This window comes from Calypte anna, chromosome 1 (genome assembly GCF_003957555.1).
Source record: "Calypte anna isolate BGI_N300 chromosome 1, bCalAnn1_v1.p, whole genome shotgun sequence".
Classification (NCBI taxonomy): Eukaryota; Metazoa; Chordata; class Aves; order Apodiformes; family Trochilidae; genus Calypte; species Calypte anna.
Window position 1 is genome coordinate 56,971,788 of NC_044244.1, and position 26,760 is coordinate 56,998,547.

Genomic DNA, 26,760 nt, shown 5'->3' on the forward strand with positions numbered 1-26,760 from the left:
TTCCAGAGTTCTCAAAAAAGCATTGTTATTTTTCATTTCTACTGCACACACAGATAATAATTAAAACATGAAATTGATTTAAATCATCCAAGTGCCTAGAGAACAGGTTTTTTGTTTTGCGGTAGGTTTTGCTGTGGTTTGTTTTGGTTTTTTTGTTGTTTGGTTTGTTGGGTTGGTTTTTTTTTCAATCTAGCCAATTAATAGCTTGCATGTACACTAATTTTTCTTGCAGAAATTTACTTTATCATAGGATTTCTATTCTATAGGTGATATGTTAAAAATACAAAATTACTGTACTTAAACCTGAGACTTAACAAGGGACATGCCTATAGCTGTAATGCTCGGCATCTAAGCTTGAAGTTTTGGTAATGAACAAAATTTAAAAAGCCATTTTTAACACTGTAAATATCAGACATTCAACTGAAGAAACTTCAGATACAGCAGATGCAAATGTTAAAATAGTTTTACTCAACATATGCAAGAGAAGGTTTTTACATTCTGCTAATTTGTCTTTTTAGACAAACTAGTATAATCAGAAAAAACCAAATTGGGTTTTGAGCACTTAGTCTTTCTTCAGATATGAAGTAAAAGCAGTAAATTTCAAAATTAAATTTCTTGAAAATAACTGCTTTAAATTTGTTAGATAATATCTGAAAGAAAAGATCCTTTTAAAAGGGAGTAATCTTTTCTAGAGGAGAAAAGTATAAAGTGGAATCACTTTTTACATCTAGGGAGAAGAAACCTTATTGTAAACTGTTATGAAAGAAGTAGCAATGAAACATTAAAAAATCATTTATCATGTCTGTAATTTTTGGCATCCAACAGAATAACTCATTTTTCTTCTCAGAGCTGGCTTTGTAAAAACATTTGTAGCTCTCCCTTGAGAATCACAACAAACATGGCAAACAGCAATTGCTCCACAGCTAGCTTTGCATTATTGCTCTTTATCAGTTCCTTGAGAGTTCATTTTGGTGCACAATAATTTTCTAGTTCTACCTACACAGGTACTGTGAGGACACTGGGAATCTGGATGGAATAGATTACTTGATATGAAGTACAGAGGTAGAACCTTGGGATTCTATTTCATCTGTAATGATTATTACAGCGTGAATGAATTGATCATTCTTATACCTAAAGTTTAGACAAGAGGTACTCCCATTCTGCACATTTTAGACTACATAGCTTTTTCTGGTGGTGAATTCAGTTAGGTTAAAAATTGGCTCTGGAAATATTTCTTCCAAGGCCGAAGTTTCTTCTAGTACAAGTGCCAATTGGAGTGCACAAACTGAAGTGAGTTTTCTGCTTGTTCGGGGGGGGGTTGCTAATTTGCAGGTTTGTTTTTGGTGCAATTTTATTGTTTGTGGTCTGTTTGCTGGTTGTTAGGTTGTTTTATTTTTTTAACTAAAGATTTATACTACGTGTTTTAATTTGCTATGCAACATTTGCATAAGTTTTCCAACAATGATCACTTATTTTCATCAATAATTGAGTTTATTGACCTAAAAAGATATTCTAATATCAAAGTGACAATTGCAATTGTTGTCAGTGGATGAGACACATGCCAAGGCATGGCTGCATGTTGTAACAATTTCTAGTATGTTTCAGATGATTGCTAATGGACAACCTTCCCCCTGTGGCAAGGCACAGTGATTCTTACAGAGGGACTTCAGGGTTACACCTCCTATTCGTCTGACAGACACTTCTTGGATACGTAAAGAAGGACCCATGCTTTCTACTGGTACTAAGTGCACACTCAGAACTTGTATGTATGGGTCCCCATAGGAAGGGTCTCAGGAAAAGCAGCAGCTAAGACTGAACCACTGCAAGCACAACTCATACAGCCTGTATCATATACTCTTCTTGCATAATTTCACTGCATTTCAGAAGACTCAGAAAAAAGTCTAACCCCAAAATCCATTGTTCTCCCATTCTGATCTACAGCAGAGAAGAAGCATTAGATGGAAATATACAGAATATGATTAAGAAAAATATAATATGAAATATTAAAATTTAGATCTCGGGTACACACTTAAAACACTTCTATCATCTGTCTCATGGTTCTTTTTCTAAGCCCTGATTTAGCAGCATGCTTAATCATAATAATTTTAGTGCCTTGCTAATGATGGTTCAAAATGAAGGTGACCTCAGTTAGATCAACAATGAAGTGACCAGAACAGTCATTTCAAGTGCCTACTCAAAAAGTCCAGTGAGTGACCCAAATTTGAGATGTACCAAATACAGAAATAATGCTAACCTGTTTATTTACTTCAGCCATTGACAGTTGTAATGCCATCATCATGCAGTCTGCTCCACATACAGTAGTCCTTTCAGAGTTTGAAAACAAATGCCACTGTCGTCTGAAACACTTGATCAAGTTTAAAATTTTTTGCTGGAAAGCAATCATAGTCTATAGTAGAGATAAAAATAGTTAAGATAAATAAAAAATACTGTATTCATGCAAGAAACCTACGCACATCATCTCCTTCAAATCATGAGTACAAATCCTATTGTATCTTCTTGCAGATCAAGTTTCTAGAATAAACTTGTCACTAAACCAAAAGTCTGGTGAGACTCACCTCACTGCAACAAAGCAACTACAAAGTGGTTAAAAATGCTTATTATATATGATATCTTAATGAAGACTGCTTACTTTCCTTATACATTGTGGAAACATAAAAGAATCAACATTACCACAAATATAAGTCTTTTGTCTCTGAGAACAGCAAGTATGACGGCTCCAGAGTGTCTTCTGTACTACTCTCATTCACTAACTGTTCAGACCAGTGTCTATCAGAATTGGCTGGAACCTGGAAACAAGAGATTTAGTATCTTTTAAGACTTACAAACAAATATATGTCTAAATGCTTTTACTTTTTTTTTTTTTTTTTTTTTTTAATTCCATGTTATTATCTCCCATTTCCTTTGGTAGTGACTTTCAGTATCAATTTTGAATTTGACCACTTCATGTAGAAGGTCTTATTTGACCATCTTGCCCCTGGCAAGACACAAACTCTTTAAAAGACTCCTTGAAGGATTTGCACTTTTTAAACTTGATCTTTCTTGAAATAAGAGTTCTCTAACACTGCAGTGACAGCACAGGAGCAATACTCATACCAATTACCTTTCCTTTTATTTCACCTAGCTAACACAAATTCCACAGCAATTTTGTTTTGTTTTGAGTTTCGTTTTTTTGTTTGGTTGGTTTTGTTTTGGTTTTTTTGGTTTTTTTGTTTGTTTGGTTTGGTTTTGGTTTTTTTGGTGATTAGTATGATGATGCATGGGAAAGGGGCAGGGGAAACAGGAGACATAAGTAATAAGCAAAATTGTAACAGCAAGTGCAGTTAATTACTCTCCAGAATGTTAGAAGGGGAAACCTACTTCATTCTTCATTTTTTCACGTTGACGTGAGCAAAACAGAGAAGATAAAACAGGTGAGAAAGTGAAAACCATTGTAAGGCAAACAAGAATCGCCCCGGGAGGCGTTTCTCTCTCTCCCCAAAGCTCTGAGAGGTTTCCAAGGGACAAATCCTCTTACTGGCAAGGAGAGCCCACCGAAACATCCTGAACAAGTCAAACAGCCCGCGAAACAACCCCTAAACCCCGGCATCAACATCAACATCACCATTACCACCTCCACCGCTCACCTCCCCCTTTCCCCAGGGGAACACTGGCGGCCGTGGCCACCTCACACCCCCCCCCCACCGCCTCCCAGCCTCACGACCCAGCCCCAGCCCGGGGCACAGCGCGAAGCCACCGCACCCCCCAACCCCTGCCACCAGAGAACCACATCCTCGACAGCACCCACCCGCGGAGCAGCCGAAGCTCTCCCGCTTCTCAGCGGAGCCACCTGCCCCGGCCGTGGCGGGGAGGAAAGGAGAAGGATGAGGAGAGCGGCTGAGCACAACGGGTCGGGTAGAAGGCATAACGGCCGTCGCCGGCGGTTTAAATTTAAATCCAGGGCAGCTGGCCAATGGGAGAGAGGGAGCCGTTGACCCGGAAGCAGAGGGTTGGTGCTGCTTGGGCTGGGAGGTGCTGGTGCTGCGGCCTCCTGGCAGGAGAGGTGGTGCCGGTGGGTGACTTGGGGTCATGGCGGTGCGGGAGAGGCCCGGGTAGGGGATGGGGTGGCCCCTCGCCGGGGGGAGGGGAGCTCGGAGCTTCTCCCGGTCGGAACCGGGCCGGCTTAGCCGCTGGGTGGAGGAGCCTGGGGCCTGTCCAGAGGACTGGCAGAGTCCTCGCTGGGAAGCAGGAGCTGGGCCCTGAAGGGGAAAGAAGGGTGGTTTGGGGAGGTAACAGGCACCCCCAGGCACGTCAGTAGCCTGAGCTGTGTTTCCTAAAGGAATGAAGCTAATAGCATGCTTGGAATAGTCACTTAAACTGGTGACGTGTGTTCACGGGAAACCTTATAAGAAGAAACATGCATACAGGGTAAAACTTTGCATTTGGCCGTAGGAGCATAGCTGTACAAGTTATGTGGCCAAAGTATTCATGCTGATGTGGTAGTTTCCTTCTATTAAGTAACAAATTTTTCAAGAACGGAGGCCTCATGTCTCAGTGATGCCTACGTCAACACTGAGGGTCTCCCAAGCAATATATTCAGTCTTGGATGCTGAGGCCTTCAAGTTGTTTACACGGCAAAGTCTGGCATTTTCTGTGAGTTCTAAACCTGTTTTTCCACGAGGTATGTAATTGCAGATCTGATTTCCCAAAAAGGCTTAAACTGGTGTCAGTTTGTATTGGGACTAAAAGGAGTTCTTCTGAAATCAGTTGGTTATCTCGGCCCTTTGTGTTCTAGTACAGGAACCAGACTGTCTTGAAAATTGTTTGAATACAGCAAACTACAGATTCTTTGTTACATAGAGGTATAGGAGCTCTGTCTGCAGCTGGGAGTGGCTTAAATTACAAACTCATCTTTTAATATGCATGATAGTATTCTAATTTACAACCCTGATCAACTTTGCTTTTTGTTACACACACATACAGTCTTCAAAGAAAGAAGTAAAGAAAACGTGAAGCTAGTAATGTGTCATTTCTTGTCATTTGTTTGAAAATTTTATAATTCTATATGTGACCTCTGGTATGTACAGCAGCTTAATTTCTTCTCTTGGTTTTGAGCTGGCAGCTGTGCAGTATCAGCAGATATTGCTGAGGTTTGTAGAGACAGTTCTGAATGGATATTGGTTAGGTAGTTGACTTTTGATTGATGAAACCACAAGCTACGTTAATGAATTAGTAAGTTTAAGAGCAGCTTTCTTAAATATGATGCTGCAGGAAATTTTGATTTGTTATGCCACAAATACCTTTTACCTTTTTTCCTTCCATGTAAATGAGTAATGCATGCTTTCTTAAAACTTTCTGTGTAGGAATGTAGGTTTTCATCCTGCAGAAGACATCACTCCTGTCATACTTTGACTCAAGCCTCTGAAAATGAAGCAGGATTCTACTAGAAACATTGCGTACACTGTGGATTGTGAAGATTATGTGCATGTGGTAAAATTCAATCCATTTGACAGTGGAGATGGATGTTCCCTCATTGCATATGGTGGCAATAATTACGTAGTTGTTGGGACTTGCAGATTTCAGGTTTGTGCTACTGTTGATTTTATTAGTTGCTTTCCTTAAACTTATTTTGCCTGCACCTCTACTACAAAAACTCCCCATTTCTTTCTTGTTTCCTTCCCTACCTGTGTAATCAAGGAAGGGGTTTACTTTTTTATTACATTAACAGGTATGGGATATTTGTTTTTCAAGAAAAAATATATATAGGTACATATATTTAAAAAATCATATTGCTATAAATTACCAGCCTGCTGACACAAAGTTCCTTTTGAACAGAATCATACAATGGTTTGGGTTGGAAGGCATCTTAAAGGTCATCTTGTTCCAACAAATTACACACTTTGTTTTCTTTGCATTGTTTCTTCTTATTCCAGTGTGTACTTACGTTGCTGTTATAAGTGGCCTTAGTTATATCTATGAAGATCTTACTTGTACAGAGAATGTGCTCAGCATCTTTGTGGCTCAGTTCTGAGTTCTGTGCACTGCACAGGCCTCTGGGTTGAGACCAGATGTATGTATGTATGTAACGTATTTTTAAATACTTAGGTATTTCAAGTTAACACTTTACGTTCCAGGTTTTCACTTTGAGGTTATTAGAATCTAAAAATCTCCCAGACACATGAAATTTTTCAAAGCTTTTCAATTTCATATCAATCTGAACTGTCTGAAGCCATCAAGATGTTCCAGATTAGCTAACTACAGTATTTCTGTAGGAGGAGGATGCAGAAGTGGATGGCATGCAATATAAAACACTAAGAACATTTCATCATGGGATCAGAGTTGATGCCATAGCTTGGAGTCCAGAAACTAGACTTGATGCTTTACCTCCCCAGATAAGGTATTCATGAGTACAATAAATCCCTCTCTCTCTTCTCTAATTCCTTACTATTGGACTAAGTTTAAAGCTCATGGGTAAATCTAAGTCTTTAGAAATCACTGACAAAATCTCTGAACACTTCAGCATAACATTTTCATTCTTAAGAGTCATTCTACCTCTTCTGCCCTTTGCTTCTCCCACAGTGAACTAACAGTATTTTTTTTCTTTATTTTAATGAAATTAACCTGTAGTTGTTTCTTTTTCTGTACATCTGTAAAGAAAGAATTATTTTTAAAACTTTGCTAACGACTAGATATTGTAATGGCCTGCTTGATACAGCTATAAAGGTAGTTAACTATTATACATGCACTTGAGAACTAAAATGTTTTCAGTACCTTTAAGCCTCTTAAAAATTATGATGGTTGCTTGCTGCTGCGTTTTTGTACAGTATTTTGTTTAAAGTATGTTAGAGATTGTTGTGTGAATTTGTATTTTGGTATTTTAAAAATCTGACAATGAGAGTTCTTGTGCTCTGCCATTTAATTTATTCCAAGGGAATTCTGGATGGTGGTTATAAGATATATTTCAGGTAACTGATACTTCATTCAGATCTAGCTTTGTAAAATGTTTTGCACTTACTTCCAATGAAAAGTATTGTTAGCTCTTGATGAACACAATTTTATAGGTAAGTTCTACTATTGTAGTGTAATTGACTTAAGGTCTTTCTTTCTTTGTTACTGTGTGCAGGTTTTGTACTGCAGCTTCTGATAGAAAGTTAAGACTATTTACTTCAGATCTGCAGGACAAGAATGAATTTAAGGTAAGGGCAGCTAAGCTATTTTTAAAAAATTATTCAATCTTCAATTTTTAACTACCTTCCTGTCCCATTTTGATTAATATACTGTATGAGATGTGACAGATCCTATATTGATCATCTCCAAGGAAATTCCTTGTACTGTAAATACCTTTCTGTCTTACAAGTGTGTATAACTGTAATTATCAGTTACATGATCTTTTGATTTAAAAGCATTTCTGTAACAATTTAACCAAATTAAGAAAAGCAAGTAGAGGCTCATGGATCATCTAAATTTACTCATAATTTTCTACTGGTGAATTTCAATTACCATGCTGGATGAGGTTCCTTTATATAGAGACTGTAAAATTATATATGGTATTGGTTATTAGACTCCTGTAAGAAAAGCACATTTAAGTGATACCTTTTTATGGACAACTGGAAGCTGCAATTCAGCTCTTTAAAACAACATGTATACTATTACATGTTATAGATGTGTAACAATGTATACTGAATTCAGTAAATTACTGCAGACATGTATGCTAAACATCAATAGGCTGTCATTTGCTTATTTCTAAGAATAAAGAAAATGTCTGCTTCAAATACATTTTCACTTCCTCTTCTTTCAGTGTAGATGGTAGTGTTCTTAAACCAATGGTATAAAGGAAGCAAGTTTAAAATACTGCCTTTATAAGCTGCAGATTGTTTTTCTGGATTTTTCCTTTGTAAGACATGTCAACTCCTGTGTCACTTGGATGTGTGTATATTCTTCAGAATTATGCCTCTGGAACCATGTCCGGGTAGTAATATTAACTAGATGTTTGTGCTAACCAGTTTGGATTTGTTTTACTGAAGTCTCAGCCAAGAACAAGCAAGGCTAATTAATAGTAAAAATCAAGGGAGACTGTTCCTTTTTTGTTTTGGTTCTTTGAAATATGGTAATACAGTTTTTGGTGAGACTTGTGCATTGAATGTAAAGGAGATAAAAAAGCTTTCATTTGTGGTTTGGTAATTTGTATGAGTGAGACAATTACATTTTTCATCAGAGAAAAAACTAAGTGAATTGCAAATGTCACTTCTGTGGCCATACTGATAATGGAATGAATAAAGGCATGACATAAAGAAATAAAGATGGATGTTACTAAAAAGAAGGATGTATTTTCCTTAAATAAAATACTTTTTGTGTTACTTCATATATACACATGCCCTTAATTTCATTCTTTGATGTTTGGTCATTTTAAATGGATTTGTCAGCCAGGAATAACTGCCTGGATAATGTAGCTACAGTCAACTTGCTGACAACAACTTCTGTCTTGATGTCTTTCATTCCATGTTGAAGTTACCTATTCATATAATCTGTTGTAGACAACAGGCTTTAATGTTAAGTTGTAAGTTAAATCTGTTTACTTTTTAGCAGAATGTAAAGTAACATTAAGTACCTATATTGCAATTTGAGAAGTTTATTCTTCTGTTTGTAAGCACAAAGAGGGATGGATGAAATCATTAGTAAGTGTAGATGAATGATGGCTAATAAGTAGAAATAAACACATGGAAGAAGCTAGTAATGAAGGCTCTATTCATCTACATGCAGCATCTACATTCTAATTTTTATTTTGGACTAACAAAGGACTATCTACTGAAATCAATGAGATGTCTCTTGTCTTCAGTGGACACTGGTTCAAGAAATGGATGAGTGGTTTTTTCCCATGTTAATAAGTACAAAAGCTGTTAATTATTTTTACTGGGGCTTAATTAATGAGCAGCAACTTTGTGTTTTTGCCAAAAAGCGTATGTGATATCTGTGATAGTTTGTAACTTTCAAACCTCTTCTTGTCCCTACGTCATTTGGTCCTTAGCAAAGTTGTTCTTCTTTGCCTTCCAGAGCAGATTACACCAGCTCTCAGACCTCCACAATGATGTGGGATACAGCCCAGACTTAGCATTAGGAATTGCCAACAGGATCTGCTGTTTTGTTCATTAGGAACTAACTAATTTGTTAATAATCAGTACTGCACACAAACCCACCTTTGATAATTCCTGAATTTACACATGCAAGTTCATAGACAAAAGTTTATTCTAATGAAAAATTCTAGTAAGCTGTTTATTACTGAATTATAATGAGATTACAAACAACACATTTAAAATAATAATTTTAATATAGCAAATCAGATTATTATTTTCTAGCTTATTATCAATGCATGATCTTTATTACAATTAGAGAAGCAAAGGGGCAACTCAGTAGCATGATCTGCTGCGTAATGGGTTTTCAGAATAGAATTTTTGTGATGGGTTATTGTTTTCCAGTTCTTACAAGATTTTTTTCTGGTCTCTGACCAACATAGCACTTTAAAACATGCACTTCTAATTTAGGAGAATTTATTACACAGTAGCCTTGACTGGATGCCTAGAAATAAATTTGAAGTGCCATATTTACATTTCCATTTGGATAGCAATTATTTTTCATGCAATAAGTTTTGCTGGAAAACTGATTAACCTACCCTAAGGACTTCTTTCTAAACAAAAACCTCTTACTTGCCATTGCAAATTTCCACTGCAAAAGTATGCTTTTTGCATAGCAAAAGAGAATATTTTTTTATGATAGGTAGTGAGTGTAGAGACCGTAGATCCTTAATACAACAAGGGCTGGACAATAGAATGTGATATTTAGGCTGAACAGCCACAAATGCAAATGTTATCAGTATAGAAATTATTTTGCCCCAGAAGGAAACAAGCAATTACAATATCTTAATTATTTAGCTCCTGCTGAGAAGATTAAGCTCCTCTAGTATCTAATGTAGGTAGAAGGACAGTAGAATTTTGTCAATTGAAAGATATGGATGCCTATTAATTTTTGTCACTATGGAAGGCTGGTCATCTTTTGGTGCTTACTCAGTACAAATGAAAAGTTTTGGCTTGAATTGAATAATAAAGCTATTGACTTTGTTTCTGCCAGCTCTGTCACTGGAATTAAATCTAAGACCTTATTTAAGAATGCACTGAGACTGAGGAAAAAGTAAAAACCAAAAGTGTTACTGGGCCAAGCCTGGTGTAATGTTAAAAGTAATCAAAAACCATCTAAAAATACAAATTTTTACCTAGCAATGAGGAACTCAGTCAACAGAATGTGGACTAGTGGCTTTATCGCTTAAAATGTTGTCTTTAAGATCATCATCTGTTTTTTTTTTTCCCTGATAAAAACTGTAGAAAGTAATTTCTCCAGGTCATAATAGTAGTTTGTTGAAACAGATCAATCATTGTACTATTTAATTTTTGTCAAGAAAAAAGTAAAACCTAATCTAAATTACCTGCAAAATCTCAGATGTTTACAGATATTCTGTGAGCTATGCTGACCTTGCTTTCAATAGAGTTTGAGGCAGTAGTTTCTTTGTACCAGTGAGCTGATACCTCAGAAAAGCTATTTCATAAACCTGAGATTGAACTCGTGAAGAACACATGGAAGACTTTAATCCATTATACACTGCACACTTTACACATGGGATTTAAAGGAGAGGTACAAAATATTCAGGAAAAGTTGAAGGAAGTATGTGATGACATTCAAAAATGTAATCTCTGGACATTTTGTCTTTTATAGTAAACAGTATGTGTTGCTTGTGAAGGGGTAGATGGAGTAATATTACTCTGTTTTCCCAGTGGAAAAACTGTCTTGATGTAATTAACAACAAGGAACTTCAAGCGTAGTGAGTTTTCCATTACTTTGTCAACACGACTAATCCAAAATTTATGGGTTGGATCAAGCCCAGAACAACAAGGAGAAGGTAAAATATGACTGATGGAGCTTCATAAAATCTTTTTCTTCTTTTGAGGTTTTCATTTGAAATGAATTGTGGCTTCCTTCTCCTGCTTCAGATTTTTTTAAATAAAAAGCATATTTCATTAGAACTGTGAAGTAAAATGAGGCAGGGTATTTGGATTCAGAGTGCTGAAAATATTTAAAAGACTTGGCATTTCTGTCTAAATAGTTTAGCATCATCTTAGGATGTACTAGTTCTAGTATAGTTCACTAGGTTTTAATAAAATTATGAACTATTGGAAAAAATTAAGTTGGCTGCTGAAAAAGTTTCTGTATTGAATTGATGAGGCATTAATAAAAATTTTAGAGGGGTGGATTTAGTTATTGCACATGCTTGAGTGATTTATTTCTTTTTATCAGTTCTGTATTTGTTCCTCAGAATAGCTAGAGAACAGTTAGTGTGTTTTCCTTACAGAAAACTGTGGAACTTGTTTTCATTCAGCCTTGTGTTCCTCTGCAATCTCCTCATGTCATGCTGTTACCTAGAGGATATTTTCATCTCCTTTTTATGATACCTTGCTAACAAGAGCAGCTATGCCTCGAGACTTAAGCAGTAAGACTAAAGAGGATGGAACAGAGATACAACATCTACACAAGGATGTTTGCCTGGCTTAAAATTTTAAGTGATTTGTCTATGAAAAAGACCATAGTTGTAGTTAATAAGAGAAGATATATGTAAATCTTCAGATGGAGCAAAGTGCTATCTGACCTAACTTCAGATTTTCTAATCTAAATCTAGTGATTCATTCACACCTAGCCCCCATGTGAATGAATTTGAATGTACTTTAAATTTGTACTGGACCCTAAATAAGAGGAGTTTTGCATGCTTGCTTAATGCTAAATGTGTCAAAGTTCTTTCAAGTATGTTTCAAGGATACTATAAACCTCAGGTATGTACAAAACACTTAATAGAATTGGGAGAAAAAAAGGTGTCTTGTTATTATTGCCAAGATAGGTAGAAGATCTTTGAAATATGTAACTTCTTAATTTTCACTAAAAATGGGATTTTGCTTTTATTCATAAAAACTATGGTGCTAAGTAGTTTTTATTATAAATTATTCTCAGTACTTTGGAATAAAACTTTAGGACTAAGAATGATCCGAAGAGAAAAATTACACAGTAACAGGGTTCCCATTGAAATAACTCAGTGCTTTGATAGAACTGTAAATATTTGCTTCTGAATGACAGTTCATATCCTACTATAGGAGAATGGATGATCTAATAATTCACAGTAAAATAAGAGTGCACTATAGCTCATTTTCTTTCCTCTTCAGCACAACAGCATAGAAAGCAGAGAGCAGAAAGCATGTGTCTGTTTTTCTCAAATGCTTAACAGAAATTGTGCTTAATTGCTGTGGTGTTATATGCCTACCTTGAAGACTGGTTTTGTACAGTTGTTCCTCATTTCATTCCTTCTTAAAGTCTTCAGCATGCACTGGTTTCTGTTTCATTTTTCACTGAAGTTTTTCTTTTTTCGAGAAAAAGTGTGCTGACTGCTTTAAAAAGGGCATATACTGGACAAATGGCTGGTTTATTGGTCATTCAGGGAAAAAAACTATCTTGCTGATTGCAGGAAACCCTAGAAAAATTATTATTCAAAGAGTTCTTAGCAGTAATGAGAGTTCTTTAAGATACATAGACCGTGTATACATTCTCCTCCTGTTCGTTTTCCCTTAGCCTTTACCTTGAAAATTCAGTTCTTGAAAGCATAATGAAATCTTCTGGTGTGATTCACTACGAGATCATCAAGTTAACCTCTGTGGTAACTACAAAGAATAGTGGGGTGTGTTTTCTTTCACCTGCAGTATGAATCTACACATGACTTAGTTATTTTAAAGAACCCTGTTCCTGATAAATACTTATTTCGCCTTCCACATAAAAGGGCATCTTTGTCTTAACACTCATATATCTTTCCTTTAATGGGAAATACATTGTGCACTGATGGCACAGTCATCTCTAAGAATTAAGCATTTCTTTTTTCTGGTTGACAGACATTTGATGGCCACTCAGATTACATTAATGATCTGGTATTTGCTCCAAAAGAAGGTCAAGAAGTTGCAAGTGTAAGTGATGATCACACCTGCAGGTATGCATTGTCTTCAAAACATTATTGAAATAGTAGTGTTTGGCTTTTTCTTTGCAGGCATGCTTTATATTCTCCCTTAAATACGTATTTCTTTTTAGTGAGCTATGAAAACTAGTGGACTAGTCATTAACTATGTTGCTAATTGGCTTTCTATTTTGACTTGTGGGCGGGGTTTCTTCAGAGCAAACTTTTGAACTAACTTGATACAATGTGAAGAAAACGATTCTATCTTGAAATTATGTACACTGTAATTACTGCTGCTGGGATAGCGTCACAGTTTAGCAGTTGGGGCAGAGCCAAAATCAGAGGACAGAATTGTTCTCTATTACCCTCCCTTTCCACTCTCCCAAAAGAAAGATAAAAGACCAATAAAGACAACTGACTTAAAGTTGGAAATAAAAATTGAAACAGGTTTTCTAGGACAGGGGAAAGGCAGTAACACATAGGATAAGGAGCAAATACACAAATATGTACAAATACATATACAACCCGGTCTCCATACTGACAGGGATAGGTGCCTGAGGGCCCCTGCAGCAGGGCTGACTCAGGAGGGGGCTCCAGGGCTCTTCCCAGCCCCCGATGGATGTGGATCCTGAAGAGCAGGAGGCGAGGGGGGGGGTAAAGGATCGCAGGGGAACAGCAGTGAAGCGAGGAGCGGGAGAGAGAGAGGAGGGTCTGGAGTCTGCCTGAGCTTGGTAGAGTCTGGGCAGGGAATGGGAGGGAACAGACCCCTCTGTTCTGCTCCTCTTGGATCACTCAGAGTCCTGAGACTCTTGTCTTTAGTTTTCATACACAAACTATGACAGATAGGAATAAAATAATGAGAATATGAGAAGACGTATATCTCAGCTCTGAAATGTACATACCCTGTCTTATCCATTCTGTCATTCGATGTCTCAAGTGTAAAATCAGTGTATGTATGTAAAATCATTCCTTTACCAAAATTATTAGCATTATTAGGAAGTGGGATTACCTATCTTAATGACAGTACTGTACTAATAATGAGCTGCCGGTACCAATACATGAGTATAGCTGCTTCAAAGCAGCTATACACTAACTGAAGTTTAGTTAATTGTAACTGTAAGTAAACGGGGAAACATGATTAAATACTTAGAGAAAGGCTGGTTAAGGTTTTGAAGACAGGAGTTTTTCCTTGTCAAAAAGCCATCCCCTCTGTCTGCTGGTGCATGTTAATCTATAAAGCTCTGTATTTATATGTATAAACATGTAAATTCATATATATATCCCTCCAGTGCAGCTCACAGTGGGGAGTTCAGGAGGGCACCTGTGCAGACTTCACAAGTCATTGTAGTAGCAGCAAGAGACTGAAAGCATCAGCCTTGACTTTTCTGTGTAACAGCTGTGATAATTCAAAACTTGTTTCAATTGAGGAACTGTTTCAGTTTTTTCTCTGATTATATGAATTGTAAATTGGCTCTTCAAAGTTACCACCATATCAATTCCTATATAAATGACGAATTAGTACTCCAGGGGGAAAAAAGGTCATTTTTCACTTAAGCCATCTTCTACCTGTTAATGGGGAAGAGAGTAGTTCTTGGAAAGATTACTCCCTGTATGAGACTTTATAAAGGTAGATTACTGTGTGGTATAAATCACAGTTTAGTAGCTTTAGTTGAACTACTCTGTCCTAAATAAATTGAAAATCTAGAATATCTGTGATTTTAACACCCTAGGGAACTTGGAAATACTGCTTTGCACCAGTAGGCAGATTTTTCCATAGACCTCCTGTCTATAATCCCAACAAACTCTAAGTAAAGTATGACTTAATAGTAGAAATGTATGACTTATTCACAACTTGTTCTAATTTATTTCCTATCCTTGATCTCTTCATTCAGTCTAAACTAATGTTGTGCTTGTTCAGCAAAGAGCTGTTTGAATATGTGGCCTTTTTTTGTTTATTTTATTAAATGCTCAGTGTTCCTAGGATGAAAGTGAGCTGTTTCAAAACCAGTAGTCTAATTGACACTAAATTGAAAGAAAACAAGAACGATATAATTGAAGTATACTATCAAGATTTCAACTTAGTAACTCTGAAAGACATTTTATGCAGTAAACCATAAGGTCCTTGGTTAAAAGCCATGGGAAATAAAGAGGATTTTTTTTGGCTACTTGATTTCTTATTTTTTCCATTCATGCATGTGGAGCATGAAGACTTTTTTTTAATGAATTTAAAGGTTACACTTTCAAAACTAGTGGAAAAAGCATTCCCTGGGACTTACCAAATAATTCCTCAGTTACTGTGTAATATGCTTCAGAAGTAATGTAGGAAGATGAATAATTCCGCTGTCATTACTGAGTTTTTATCCTGCAATTGTTTTTCGGATAAAACATCTGTTAATACCTTTGGAACAAAGTTCTAGAACAATTAGTACAAGAGCATGCAATTTGGAGTATTTGGGTATGTTTTGTTAGAGCTCCACTTTTAGATCTTAATAATGTCTTAATAGAATGCCTTGGCTACGTACAGAATATATACAAATATGTTTAAATCTTCCCTGGTTTTCACTCAGTAGTAAATTTAGCAGAGATCTCCAAGGAACACAAACTTTCAGTCTTCATGTACTAACTCAGAGAGCTCTGTTCAGTCATTTGGTTAGAAATCAGATACTGGTTACATTGGCTGTGGTGCTGTGTTCAGTTGTTGTTACCTTTAAATTGCTGCTATGTGATTGAGGAATTCGTGTTCTCCCTTGTGCATAGTCTTTGTAGGCCTTGTTAGTCTCAAAACCCAAACTTTTTCCCAGCTGTGAAGTAGAACTGAATTAAAAATACTTTTGCATCAAAGTAATTGCAGTAACCATCTATCTTATGTAAGATACATTCATAGACAAGTAAAGATGTGTTGGTGTCTAAATATGTTGTATGCTCAATAATCTCAGATTTCCCAGCGCTGAGGATCTCAAAACTAATTGCCTCAAAAAGAATTGCTTTTCTGAAAGAAAACATATTTGTAAGACTCTTGAAACCCACTATGTTGCAGTTGATTAGAACTGTATTTATATTAAAGATCAAAATTACTCTTTCTTTAAAAACAGAAAATAAAATTATTTTAAAGTTTGATTGCAAAATGTAAAAATCTTGTAGAAGAAGTAGCTAAGATAAACACTGCTATATTAAAAATTTGCATCAGTTTTATTTGTAAGTCATATGTATTAGTATACTGAGTACAATTGAAGTAAAAATAATAACAGTAATTATCTTGTGTGTACATTAAAAAATCAAATTTAGGATATTTATACATTTTTGCTGAAAGCCAAACTTGGCCATGGCAGGAGAAAAAAGTGAATACCTCTCCGACAATCTAATTGTCTTCCTTCAGATCTATTTGTTTTTTCTTCCTGATCTACCTTTCATATGCCGGTTTCAAAATTCTGTGTAATATTTATGTGTAATTAAAGTAGTTTGCTTGTCCATTTCTTGGTATCATAAGAACATGTTTAATGAATAAGAAAAAACATTTTACATTAACTAAGGACTATTTCATTTAATACCTTAAAATTGTAAAGCATTATACACTGTAAACATCTGCAACGCATGCATCCCATTTTTCTAATGAGAACTGTGTGTGTGACTCCCTATGTGCCACTCTTATGAAAAAAAATTGCTGGCTTTTTTGTTATGATTTTGAAACACAGTAGAAGAGGCTGCAGAGATTCAGTTGTACAAATCATTTTGCTCAGATATTTAATGGAGCCTCTCTAAAAACAACACAGGAAATGTTTTGAAAACAGTATGAGCTGAACAGACACCCCTCCGCTCGCTGCTGGAAATTTTTTTCACTATCTGGTGTTTCTTGAAGTGCTTCATGTGAGAAACCATCGGGGTAAAACCCAGTAGTCTATTTGCACATGCTAAAAATTAACCTCTGACTGTTAAAAGGTTAATTTAGTTGTATTCATAACCACTTCATATACCATCCTCATACTGAACAGAAAGGTTACTGATAGTGTAAGGCCCTTAATAATGGCAGCATGGCAATTTCTTACCATCATCAAGTGCTGGACTGGTTTGTTTTAACGAGCTGCAAAAGGATGCATCCATCCCTGTCCATCCCTCTATCTTTTTCTTCTTTTTATTATTCCTTAAACTAAACCATCCTCTTTTTTTTCTGTGTGTAATAGAAGAGAGTGTACCATTAAATTCCATTCACAGATAAAGTGAAAAAAAGCCCTTTGATTCATTTCAGAGTTCTGTTCCACTGCTTATGCTATGGCTCATGTTGCTTCATAGGGAAGGACTTAGTGAATTTATTTATCAGTCACTGTAGAGTTCAGCCTTCTGTCTTGCAGACACTACAAAAGCCAGTCCATTGAGGTTAGTGTCACTTCCTGGGCAGCAATTCAGGGAAAAAAAACGTTTTGATATCACTGAAAACTAAATTAATTAATTAATCAAAACTAAAACAATTAGAATCTCAAATTTTGTCATAGATTTTGTCTGGGTTTAGTGGGTTTTAATCTGTAGTGGTTTTGGTTAGGTGGTACTCTTATGTCTTAGTTATTTTGTGTAGGTCTTCACTACATAATATGAAAGAAAGCCAGTGGTAACCATTTTTTCTTAGTTTTTCAATGTGTTATCAGGGCTTGTTGTAGTTGAGTCTTAGGTTGTTAATTCAATAAATATTTCAGTCCTTGGCTATATACAAATGTTGCCATATGCACTTATTCCTGCCTGCAAAATTATATTTTATTTGTATCTTCCTAGGGTACTCCATTATGGATTTTTGCCAAAATTTTTAAAAATGGTATCTTATTTCATGTTGTTCTGCCTTCATCTGTTTGTTGGGGTAGAATTCCCTGGTGTCTCTTTATATGAGAAATGTCATACCAAAATATTTATCTTTTCTGAGGTATGCTGACTATAATTATCAACCTAGTCATGCATTAGAATTGATGAAAAAAAAAGGAGCATCTTGCATTATTTTTAACATATTAGTCTGTGACTTTTTACACATTTGCAGGCATCCCTGTATGTCCCCCAGATACAGCCTTATACAATTTCTGTTACTGTATGCTGCCACAATGCAAGCATTAACCAACCACTTGTGTTGCAGTTCACAATCACTATATGAATATTAACTGGTGTCCTGTTGTGGTACCCAGTCAGCTAAAAAAAAAAAAACCCTCATTTTCCAAATCAAGTGTTTGGAAAGTTCTTTTAATGTGGTTGTGTGGATGAATAAGCCTTTAGTCAGGAAGCCTTCAAAATATGTGGATAAATTGGTAGCTATTTCCTGTGTGACACGTCATGACTTAAGGGTCACACTTATGTTAAGGGTCACACAGTCCTAGAATGTAGTCGAAATCATTGTAAGTAGAAGTCATTCTATTAGCTTAGTTTAGCAGTTAGCTTGTATCTTAAAATTTATTGGCAAAATTCTAGTTGAGATAGTATATGTGCAGATCCTCTGCCTCTCCTACCAACATTGCAGGGATAATCAGTTACATCCCACAGTTACCATCAAAAAGTAGATTGATGCTTGTATATCCAAGTAGATATTACATTAAGGTAGAGGTAATGTGGATTTTAATGCCAAAAAATCCAAAAGATTGTAATTACTAATTCTTTATAACATTGACATTTTCTCTCACTAACAAAAGAAAATGGTGAACACGTCCTACTTAGTATCCTCTTCAGATCTTGGATAACCAGATCCATATAGAGCTGGCAAATGACCTGGGACAACTTACTTCAGTGTTAGTTTTATTCTCCACTGTGTTAACTAATCTCTGCACTTTTATTTTCCTTTACTGAGATATTCCTGTCCTCGTTCCTTGTGCTCAGTGAGGAACAACATTGGTCTTTACCTTTGTGTGATCTCTGCAGAAGAAACCTCTTCCATCTCCATAGTCCTCTAGGCTTTTCAAGGGTGATAGGATTTTCCTCACACATGGGGTCTGATGGAAATACAGTGAAACATCAGAAAGGGGTATTTAAGCTAGATAGTATTAAAAAAACCACAAACAACAAACACAAAAACAAAGGGAAAGATAAAACCCAACAAAACAAAACAAAAAAACCAACCACCAAAACCAAACATGATGGGCCTTTTTAAGAGTAGTTCAGACAGTAATCTGAATAATGATTCAAGTACAGTCGATCATGCTTTGTGGCTGGGAGCTCAATCAGCTTTCAAGGTTTTTTCTAGCCCTTGCCCCACTCACTAAGATTGTTGGAAATCTTAGGTTGAAAGAATTCCCTTTTTTACTTCCATCTTCTGGGGTTTTGAGAAATGCCTGAAGGTTGCAATATGGTTTTGTTCTTCTACTGTGGAAAATGATGGGTTTTATTCAATTAGGTTTTGGTTTTGCTCTCAAGTTAAAATTATTCAGAATTCAGAAAGTTAGAATACAAAATAAGGATTATCTCTGTTGCCATGAGACAGGTTTTCATATGTTCTAATGAATACTTTGCCCACTTCAATAGAAATCCATTGTGTGATAAAATTACAGCACCTATGCAGCATGTCATTATCCATTTTCTTGCATATAGTATACAATGTAATTCTTCCAAACTAGTTTGAATATCTTTACACTTTGAGACAATTGCAGTTGTTGCTTGTTTAATTATGTACTAACATCTCAAGAATTTTCTCTAACATCATTTGCAACTATCTCTACTTTGTGATAGTTTGAATTTTGTGAGCACTGCAGCATGGAATTTCTCAGCCCTTAGTTACTTAAAAAAGAATTAATTTACTGAGCAGATTGCTTATTACTTTTGAAGCTTTTCATTTTCCAAACTTAGACCTTGATTTCAACTTTTCTCCTTTACATTTATTGTGGAAGCTTAAAAAAAAAAAGCCACAAAAAACCAAACTACAAACCCAGTAAGAAGTCTGTACAACAGTGGTTGGTGGGGGGAGGAAGAGAAGTGAGGTCACACATTGCAGGGTTACAAAAAATAAGCATGTTTGGAGAAAAGTAGACACTAGTTTGCTTTGGTATAAAATCATGATAATATTAGTAAATACTCAGGGGCTTTCATGGGAGACAAAATGCTCAGTCTTTTTGGACTGGTTTACGTGACAGGAATGTGAAGAAAACTAGAGAGGTTTTTTTTCAGCATCTGTAGCTGATTTGGTTATGATTACTGAGTAATTGAGTAACTGAAATTCAGTTTGGCTAAATTTTTGGTCTTTGCACATTTTTTTTTACTTGGGTTAGTCACAATGAAACATTGAAAAGAGTTAATTGAACACATATGTAATTGTAAACTTCCATACCAGCATGAACTTGATGCATTCAGACAATTCAGACTATTTTGATATGTATTGCCTGGTCCAGGTTTTATTTTTTTCGTAACTAAGTGATACCATCTTTGTTACCTATAAAGAAGAAAATATTAGGGGCATTTATCCTTTTTTTCTCCCCTTTCTCTTACTGTTTGTAAGAATGTTACTATTGTTAGTAACAGAGAGATACAAGTCTGGCATTTTATAAATAACAAAGTTAAGGAGGTAGAAGGCATAAATTTCTGTCTCAACACCTAATAACCTCACTCACTTCAGGGAAGGAAACATGATGGCATGCTCCTTTAGCCAAAATGATTCACTGTCTTGTTATATCATAATTTTCTCCCTGCACAGTAAATACACATGGAAAGTGTTGATTTGACTTGGACAAATCTACAAGGCAAAACTTTTGGCAGTAGAAGAAAGTATTGTATGTTTCTAAATTACCTAATCAAGCAGATATTTCATTTTTTAAATGGTTGTCAGGTTTTTGTTTTGACTTTCTTTAATAAGGACACTGATCCTTCAAGATTAGAGACCCCGTGTTTTCTACTGGGAAAACAAGTATTTGATATGTTGTGGTTTGGCATAAGAAAACAACATTGTTCATTAATATATTTACTTTATTCCTATATATTTTGTCTAGACTTAAGATGTATTATGTAAGAGTTTTTTGAAGTCCATTAAATATAAAGCTGTAAGCACCCTGGTGAGATATAAACTGAAAAAGTCTAGAGGAAGTCAGCAAAAATCCTCTAGAATAAACAATAATAGTACGGAGCCACTCATCTAACTCATCAGAACACTACTTAAAAATTGGCTGGTTTTAAGGTTTTGTATGTCAGGGAAAAAAAGACATATGTGTATGTTTTGGTGTGAAAACGCATATAAATAGTTATGCAACCTTGTGGTTCAGACTGATATTCTCAACTGTAATGTCTTTGTCCTGCAAGTGAGCTACTGGTTTGGTAGGAAAAGAGGCTGATTAGTAGTGGCTGTTAGGTAAAATAGAGACAGATTTGGGTTTGCTGCATTTTGTAAATGAAATAACTTCATGGCTCATTAACAGTCATATTGAATGCATCCAAAGAAAACACACTCATCTAACCTAGTTTTGGTGTCTCAGTGTACACTGTCCTGTGAATCTATATTGAGCAAATATTATTGGTGCTTTTAACTATGTTTTTAACTTCATATGATATGTTCTGTAGGTACTTCTAAAGAAAAATAATTAACTGGCACATATGATTTATTTGTTGAAAGTTTGCCAAGGCCCTTTTTTGAGCTAGTCTTACCCTTGCCTTAGATCCTTTTGTTTGCCTTAACCCCATTTTTAGTTCCTTGTATATCCATTACTCAGTCTTGTCTTACCAGGAAAGAATGCAAATCCTTACACTGGACAAGCAAAATACTTTAGTGCATGGTCTCATCCTGTACTTGATAATGTGGAGGATTTAAGTGGCTTGGTACTAGGTTGGTTGTATAAGATAGACCAACACTGACCTTCCTGCTTTGTATTGTCTCACTGCTTTTTTTGATATATTAGGCAGTGTTGACTTAGGAATAAAATGGGAATGTATCATCTAGATTTCATGTCTAGACAACTGAACTTGTGAAAATATTTGGATATTGTCCTTTAAAACAGAGGCTCTGCCTAGTTCATCGGTGTTAAAATACATTATCTTCAGCACTGACTTCTTAAAGTGATAAAGCATGAACACTGTTTCATTTGGTCACTTCCTTTGTGAGTGTATTGAGGGACTGAAAGTTGGAGTATCTGCAGTTAAATGGCAATAAATAATTTAATACTTTTTTTGTTTGTTTTAGGGTCTGGGATTTGGGAGGAAATGAGAAGGCCCATTTTGTTTTGCGTTCTCCTGGAATGAGTGTTTGCTGGCATCCTGAGGAGGCTTTTAAGGTTGTGTTTTCCAGCTTTTTACCCTCACCACCTTTAAAATAACAGAAGGGTAGAGCTTTCTAAACTGTGAGTCTTTGATGCTCTGGTAAGATTGACATTTAGAGAGCTAGTGTACAGTGTAACTGGATATTGGGTTGGTTCTGCTAATGTGAAATCACTGTAAGTAAATTCTCATTCTCTTCATTTTACCCTCAGTCCCTCACTTCTCCCATCAGAAATATTCCTTCTTAATTACATATATCAGTTCTTGTTGCTATTGTGCTGATGGCAAATTACCTTACAAAAGAAAAGTTCTATTTTTTTTTTCTTATTTGTGGTAGCACAGTTCACTAGTCATATAGACTCTTACAAAGCATACCAAATTTTGAAAAGGATGTGAATGGTTAGCAAGGGATTTTTTTGTTCTTGTTCCTGCTTAGAATATGTTAAATATGTGCTGAAAAGTCAAAACAAATCAATAAAATGTGATTTTATACTTACTTGTTTATTGTACCAGGGAGGATTATTCAGCTGATATATACCAAAATATTCAGCTTCATTAAAGGTCTATTCCTTTGTAATCATGGATTCATTATTCGTTTTGTGCCAATCAGTAACTGCCTTAAGAAGTACAAATAGTTGTTCAGACTAACAGGAAAACACACACTTAAAAGAGAAAACCAATCAAATAAGGTATTCAAAATATCTACATAGCAACTGGGAAAAAGGATCTCTATTCTCACCACACTTCCCACCAATACCAGGATCTGGTCCTCACTAAGAAAGCCAGGGAAGCTGTTGATTCAGGTGGTAATCACAATTGAATGTGTTTGCTACTCCTTGCTACTGCACAGCATTGTTAGCAGAACAAAATTACTAGATTAGCCACAAAATACTGCAGTATTACACCAGTCTTACAACCTAGCTTGTCTTTTCTTTGACAGTAGGGATAGGATATTTTTTTCTGTAAAGAAAATCCTCTTCAAAAAGTAAAACTCGACAACTGATGGTTTCTGAAAAGCTTATGGCAGATCACAATGCTTACTGCACCATATTGTTTATTTTGCAAAAGAGCTTGTTTTGGTGACACCTCTTTTCCTAAACAAACTGGAATGTTACTGAGGTATTGTTTTTAAAGTTTGTTTGCTTTCCTTTCATTATTGTTCATGGCTATCTGAGAAATGTCATCTTGTCATGGAGAAAAGCTATGTCACTATCTAATAAGAAAGCTCTTTCTACAATGCTTAATAAACAACTACTGAACTATATTCTACTAGTAGCAAAAGTTTAGATATAATATGTTGCAAACTCTTACACGATGAAGCAAGAGGTGGTATATCTCTATGATTCTATATAAATTCAATAAGGGTGAATCCAGATTCTGCAGTTACTTAGATCAATACTGTAATTTCCTTATTACACTACACTACGCAGCATTGTAATGCTCACTTTTTTGTAGCCAGAACAGAAACATTTTGATTTTATAAGGAAAATTTCTATTTTACATTCCTGAAAGGGTAGTACATCTGTAGTTGAGAACTAGTGCTTCTAAGTATCAAAATTATATACATAAATGCCAAAATATATATGTGTTTATAAAATCATGTAATCACTAGGTATAACAATGAGACAGTAGTATAACTTAATTTTTTTATTTATTCGTAGAATGGTTTGGGTTGGTTGGGACCTTTTAAAGGTCATCTAGTCCAACCCCCTTTTAATGAGCCCTTTTAAGTATTGAAAGGCCACACTAAGGTCTCCCTAAAGCCTTCTCTTCTCCAGGCTGAACAGCCCCAGCTCTCTCAGCCTGTCTTTGTAGGAGAGGTGCTGCAGCCCTCCAGTCATTTTTGTGGCCCTTCTCTGGATCTGCTCCAACAGGTCTATGTGTTTCCTGTGCCACCAGAGCAGAGGGGCAGGATCACCTCCCTTGACCTTCTGGTCAATCTTCTTTTGATGTAGCCCCAGCATGTCAACTGCTCAGTTTGGTGTCATCTGTAGATTTGCTGATGGTACATTCAGTGCCACTGTCTATGTCATTGATGAGGATGATATTAAATAGTACTTATATTAAGATTCATTACAAGTTAAGTTTACAATGTTCTATTAATTTCTCCTGACAGCTGATGGTAGCAGAGAAGAACGGAACAATACGATTCTATGATCTAATTACCCAGCAGGCCATTCTCTCCCTGGAGTGTGAACAAACACCACTGATGTCAGCAGACTGGTGTTTAAAAAATACTCTTAAAGTTGGAGCAGTTGCTGGAAGTGATTGGCTGATCTGGGACATCACTCGCTCCAGGTATTTTTTATACACGAGGTTTCTTTATTCTGTTTTTAAGTAGTACACGAAGAGATGTGGCTGCTTTGGTGATACAACACTGAAATGCACTGTGTATTAGACCTATTCCATAAATACATGAGTATTCATCAGGATTTATGAAATCAATAGAGATCGCTCCCTGGAATTCTTTGTTTCACCTTTATCAATATTTAGCTGTCAAAAATAACATTGTCTTGTTGATTTGAGACAGCACTTCCTTACTGTGCACCTCTCAGTGTACATGTTTGTTAAAATGTCATTCTAAGTCATGAATACATAATTATTAAGCAATAATAACCTAGATAACTACTACAGTTTTCCTATTCCAAGTGGAGTAAGCTGCAGGAATGCTCTGTTTTTCCCTCAGGTTCTTCATGGAAAGTAGACAATGTGTCTTCTTCATTTAAATTATACATGGTTTTGGTATTTAAGAGTATGAGCTGCAGCTGTTTGCAGAACAGTTTTTTACCCTCAATGTCTGTTTTAGTTATCCACAGGATAAGAAACCAGTCCATGTTGATCGAGCCAGACAGTTCAGGTATAAGTGCTGTGTCTGTTGTGTGTGGGGGTTTTCTATATAAATCTATGTATATGCAACCAGTTGTGTGCTTAGGGACCTGGTTGTATCTCACCTAAATAATTTTCAGAGAGATCAATCTATAAACTTTCTGAAATGCGTGAGTTACATGCATTTAGTATATTTGTAGTATTCCCATAGTTTTGGGGTTTTTTTTTCCTGTTTTACAACAGTCACATGGGGCTGTGGTTGGTTGATTATTTACATTTCTCTGCATGTATTACTCTGGGGATAGTGGAGTATCTGACAGCTTCACACACTTTAACCACAAGGGAGAGAACTCCTCTTTGTGTGCCCTTCTGATAGCCTGATAGGGATATCTGAAAAATACAATCATTTTATTCATAGGTGGTCACAAGTAAATGAAAATCTGTTTGCAACCACTGGATATCCAGGAAAGACAACTACTCAACTTCTTGTTCATCATTTAGGACATCCCCAGGTAAATTTTTTTAGTTCAGCTTTTGACTGCAAATGCATCTCTTCAAATCAGGCTCAAAGGTAGTTACAAGCTACAATTGAAAACTCGGCCAAACCATCCAGAAATGCTGCTTGGGCTGCCTATTTTGTTTTGTGTCACCTATGCTAAGGAAAAAAAAAAAGTCTTATCACACACTTAACCGACTATTTTACAAGCTGCTTCATCTGTATGTTTTATTTTAGTTGCCCTTATGGTGCTAAGGGGAAAAAACCCCACATTTAACCTGTTAATAAATAAGTTTTTCAGAATTTCTAATTCTAAAGAGGCTATTAACAACTAGTTTAAGTATTTTACAGGTTTGAACTAACTACATTTTAAGTCATTAATAAAAAATATATCCAGAAACAACACAAAGCATAGGAAATATTTTGGTTTTGCTGGTGGTGGTGTGCAATTGTAATGCTTACAGTAAATATATTACTTCCAAACCTACTAGTTGTGAGTATACTTAGATAACAGGAAGTAATTTCACTAAAGAAGGCTTCTAGGTTTGAAAGTATGCTTTATAAGAATGTTAATAATATAATTTATTATACCTATAATTTAGAATAATATTAATAATAATGAAAATAGTTGAAACAATTTGTTATCCTGGAATATTTTGCTTAAATGTAGAAAGTAGTTACTGGAACTAAGTACAAGATAATCAGATTTTACAGTGGGATTTCTGTTACCGTTTAGCTGTATTTGTTAAGGGTACTAGATCTGTGGTATTTGCCTATGCAACTTGGTGTTTGTGGTATAGAAATAATGTACATATTGAGTTGTATTAATAATTCCCTCTGCTTTTGTTGTGTTTGTTTTGTTTGGGTTTTTTTCAGCCCATTCTTACCGGCACTGCAGCTGTAGGATCTGGCTTGACGTGGCATAGAACTCTCCCATTATGTGCAGTTGGAGGAGATCATAAAATTTTCTTCTGGATAACTGAAATGTAAAATAAGCATTTGCCTTCAGTATGAAACTTTACAGCATAATGTCTCTTTTCTAATAAAATGAAAGAATTTAGTCTTTGTACTGGTATTTATTCACTTGGAAAACATAAGACAGGAACAAGTAAAATATGAAACACTTCTGATTTTTAGCTTGCAAATACAAGAGCTTTTGTACAATTATCATACACCTGATACTTTGTTACTTCCCTTATAATACAATTTATGCATTTTT

At 35.8% G+C, this 26,760-nt stretch overlaps 2 protein-coding genes across 4 annotated transcripts in view; one reads left to right on the forward strand and one right to left on the reverse strand.

Annotated features, from left to right (window-relative positions):
* PARPBP (PARP1 binding protein) overlaps nucleotides 1-3,907 on the reverse strand; it is a 45,624-nt gene extending 41,717 nt beyond the window's left edge. Inside the window, exons 1-2 of the mRNA XM_008505374.2 lie at nucleotides 3,806-3,907; nucleotides 2,255-2,407 (exon numbers count right to left, since the gene is read on the reverse strand). Of these exons, the coding sequence (XP_008503596.2) occupies nucleotides 2,255-2,404 (150 nt within the window). The 5' untranslated portion in view covers nucleotides 2,405-2,407; nucleotides 3,806-3,907. The remainder of the gene's footprint in view (nucleotides 1-2,254; nucleotides 2,408-3,805) is intronic.
* Nucleotides 3,908-3,989: 82 nt separating this feature from the next.
* On the forward strand, nucleotides 3,990-26,601 carry NUP37 (nucleoporin 37). Of its 3 annotated transcripts, none has more exons than XM_008505385.2 (10): nucleotides 3,990-4,069; nucleotides 5,361-5,580; nucleotides 6,270-6,394; nucleotides 7,121-7,193; nucleotides 12,969-13,063; nucleotides 22,146-22,236; nucleotides 24,336-24,517; nucleotides 25,026-25,076; nucleotides 25,464-25,557; nucleotides 26,418-26,601. In XM_008505385.2, exons 2-10 carry the CDS (start codon nucleotides 5,425-5,427, stop codon nucleotides 26,529-26,531), a joined length of 981 nt encoding a protein of 326 aa, XP_008503607.1. In that variant the 5' UTR covers nucleotides 3,990-4,069; nucleotides 5,361-5,424; the 3' UTR covers nucleotides 26,532-26,601. The 3 variants fall into 3 exon arrangements, with proteins under 3 accessions (XP_008503607.1, XP_030306073.1, XP_030306081.1); XM_030450213.1 differs by having other exon boundaries at nucleotides 4,023-4,092; XM_030450221.1 differs by having other exon boundaries at nucleotides 4,032-4,109.
* Nucleotides 26,602-26,760: the final 159 nt, after the last annotated feature.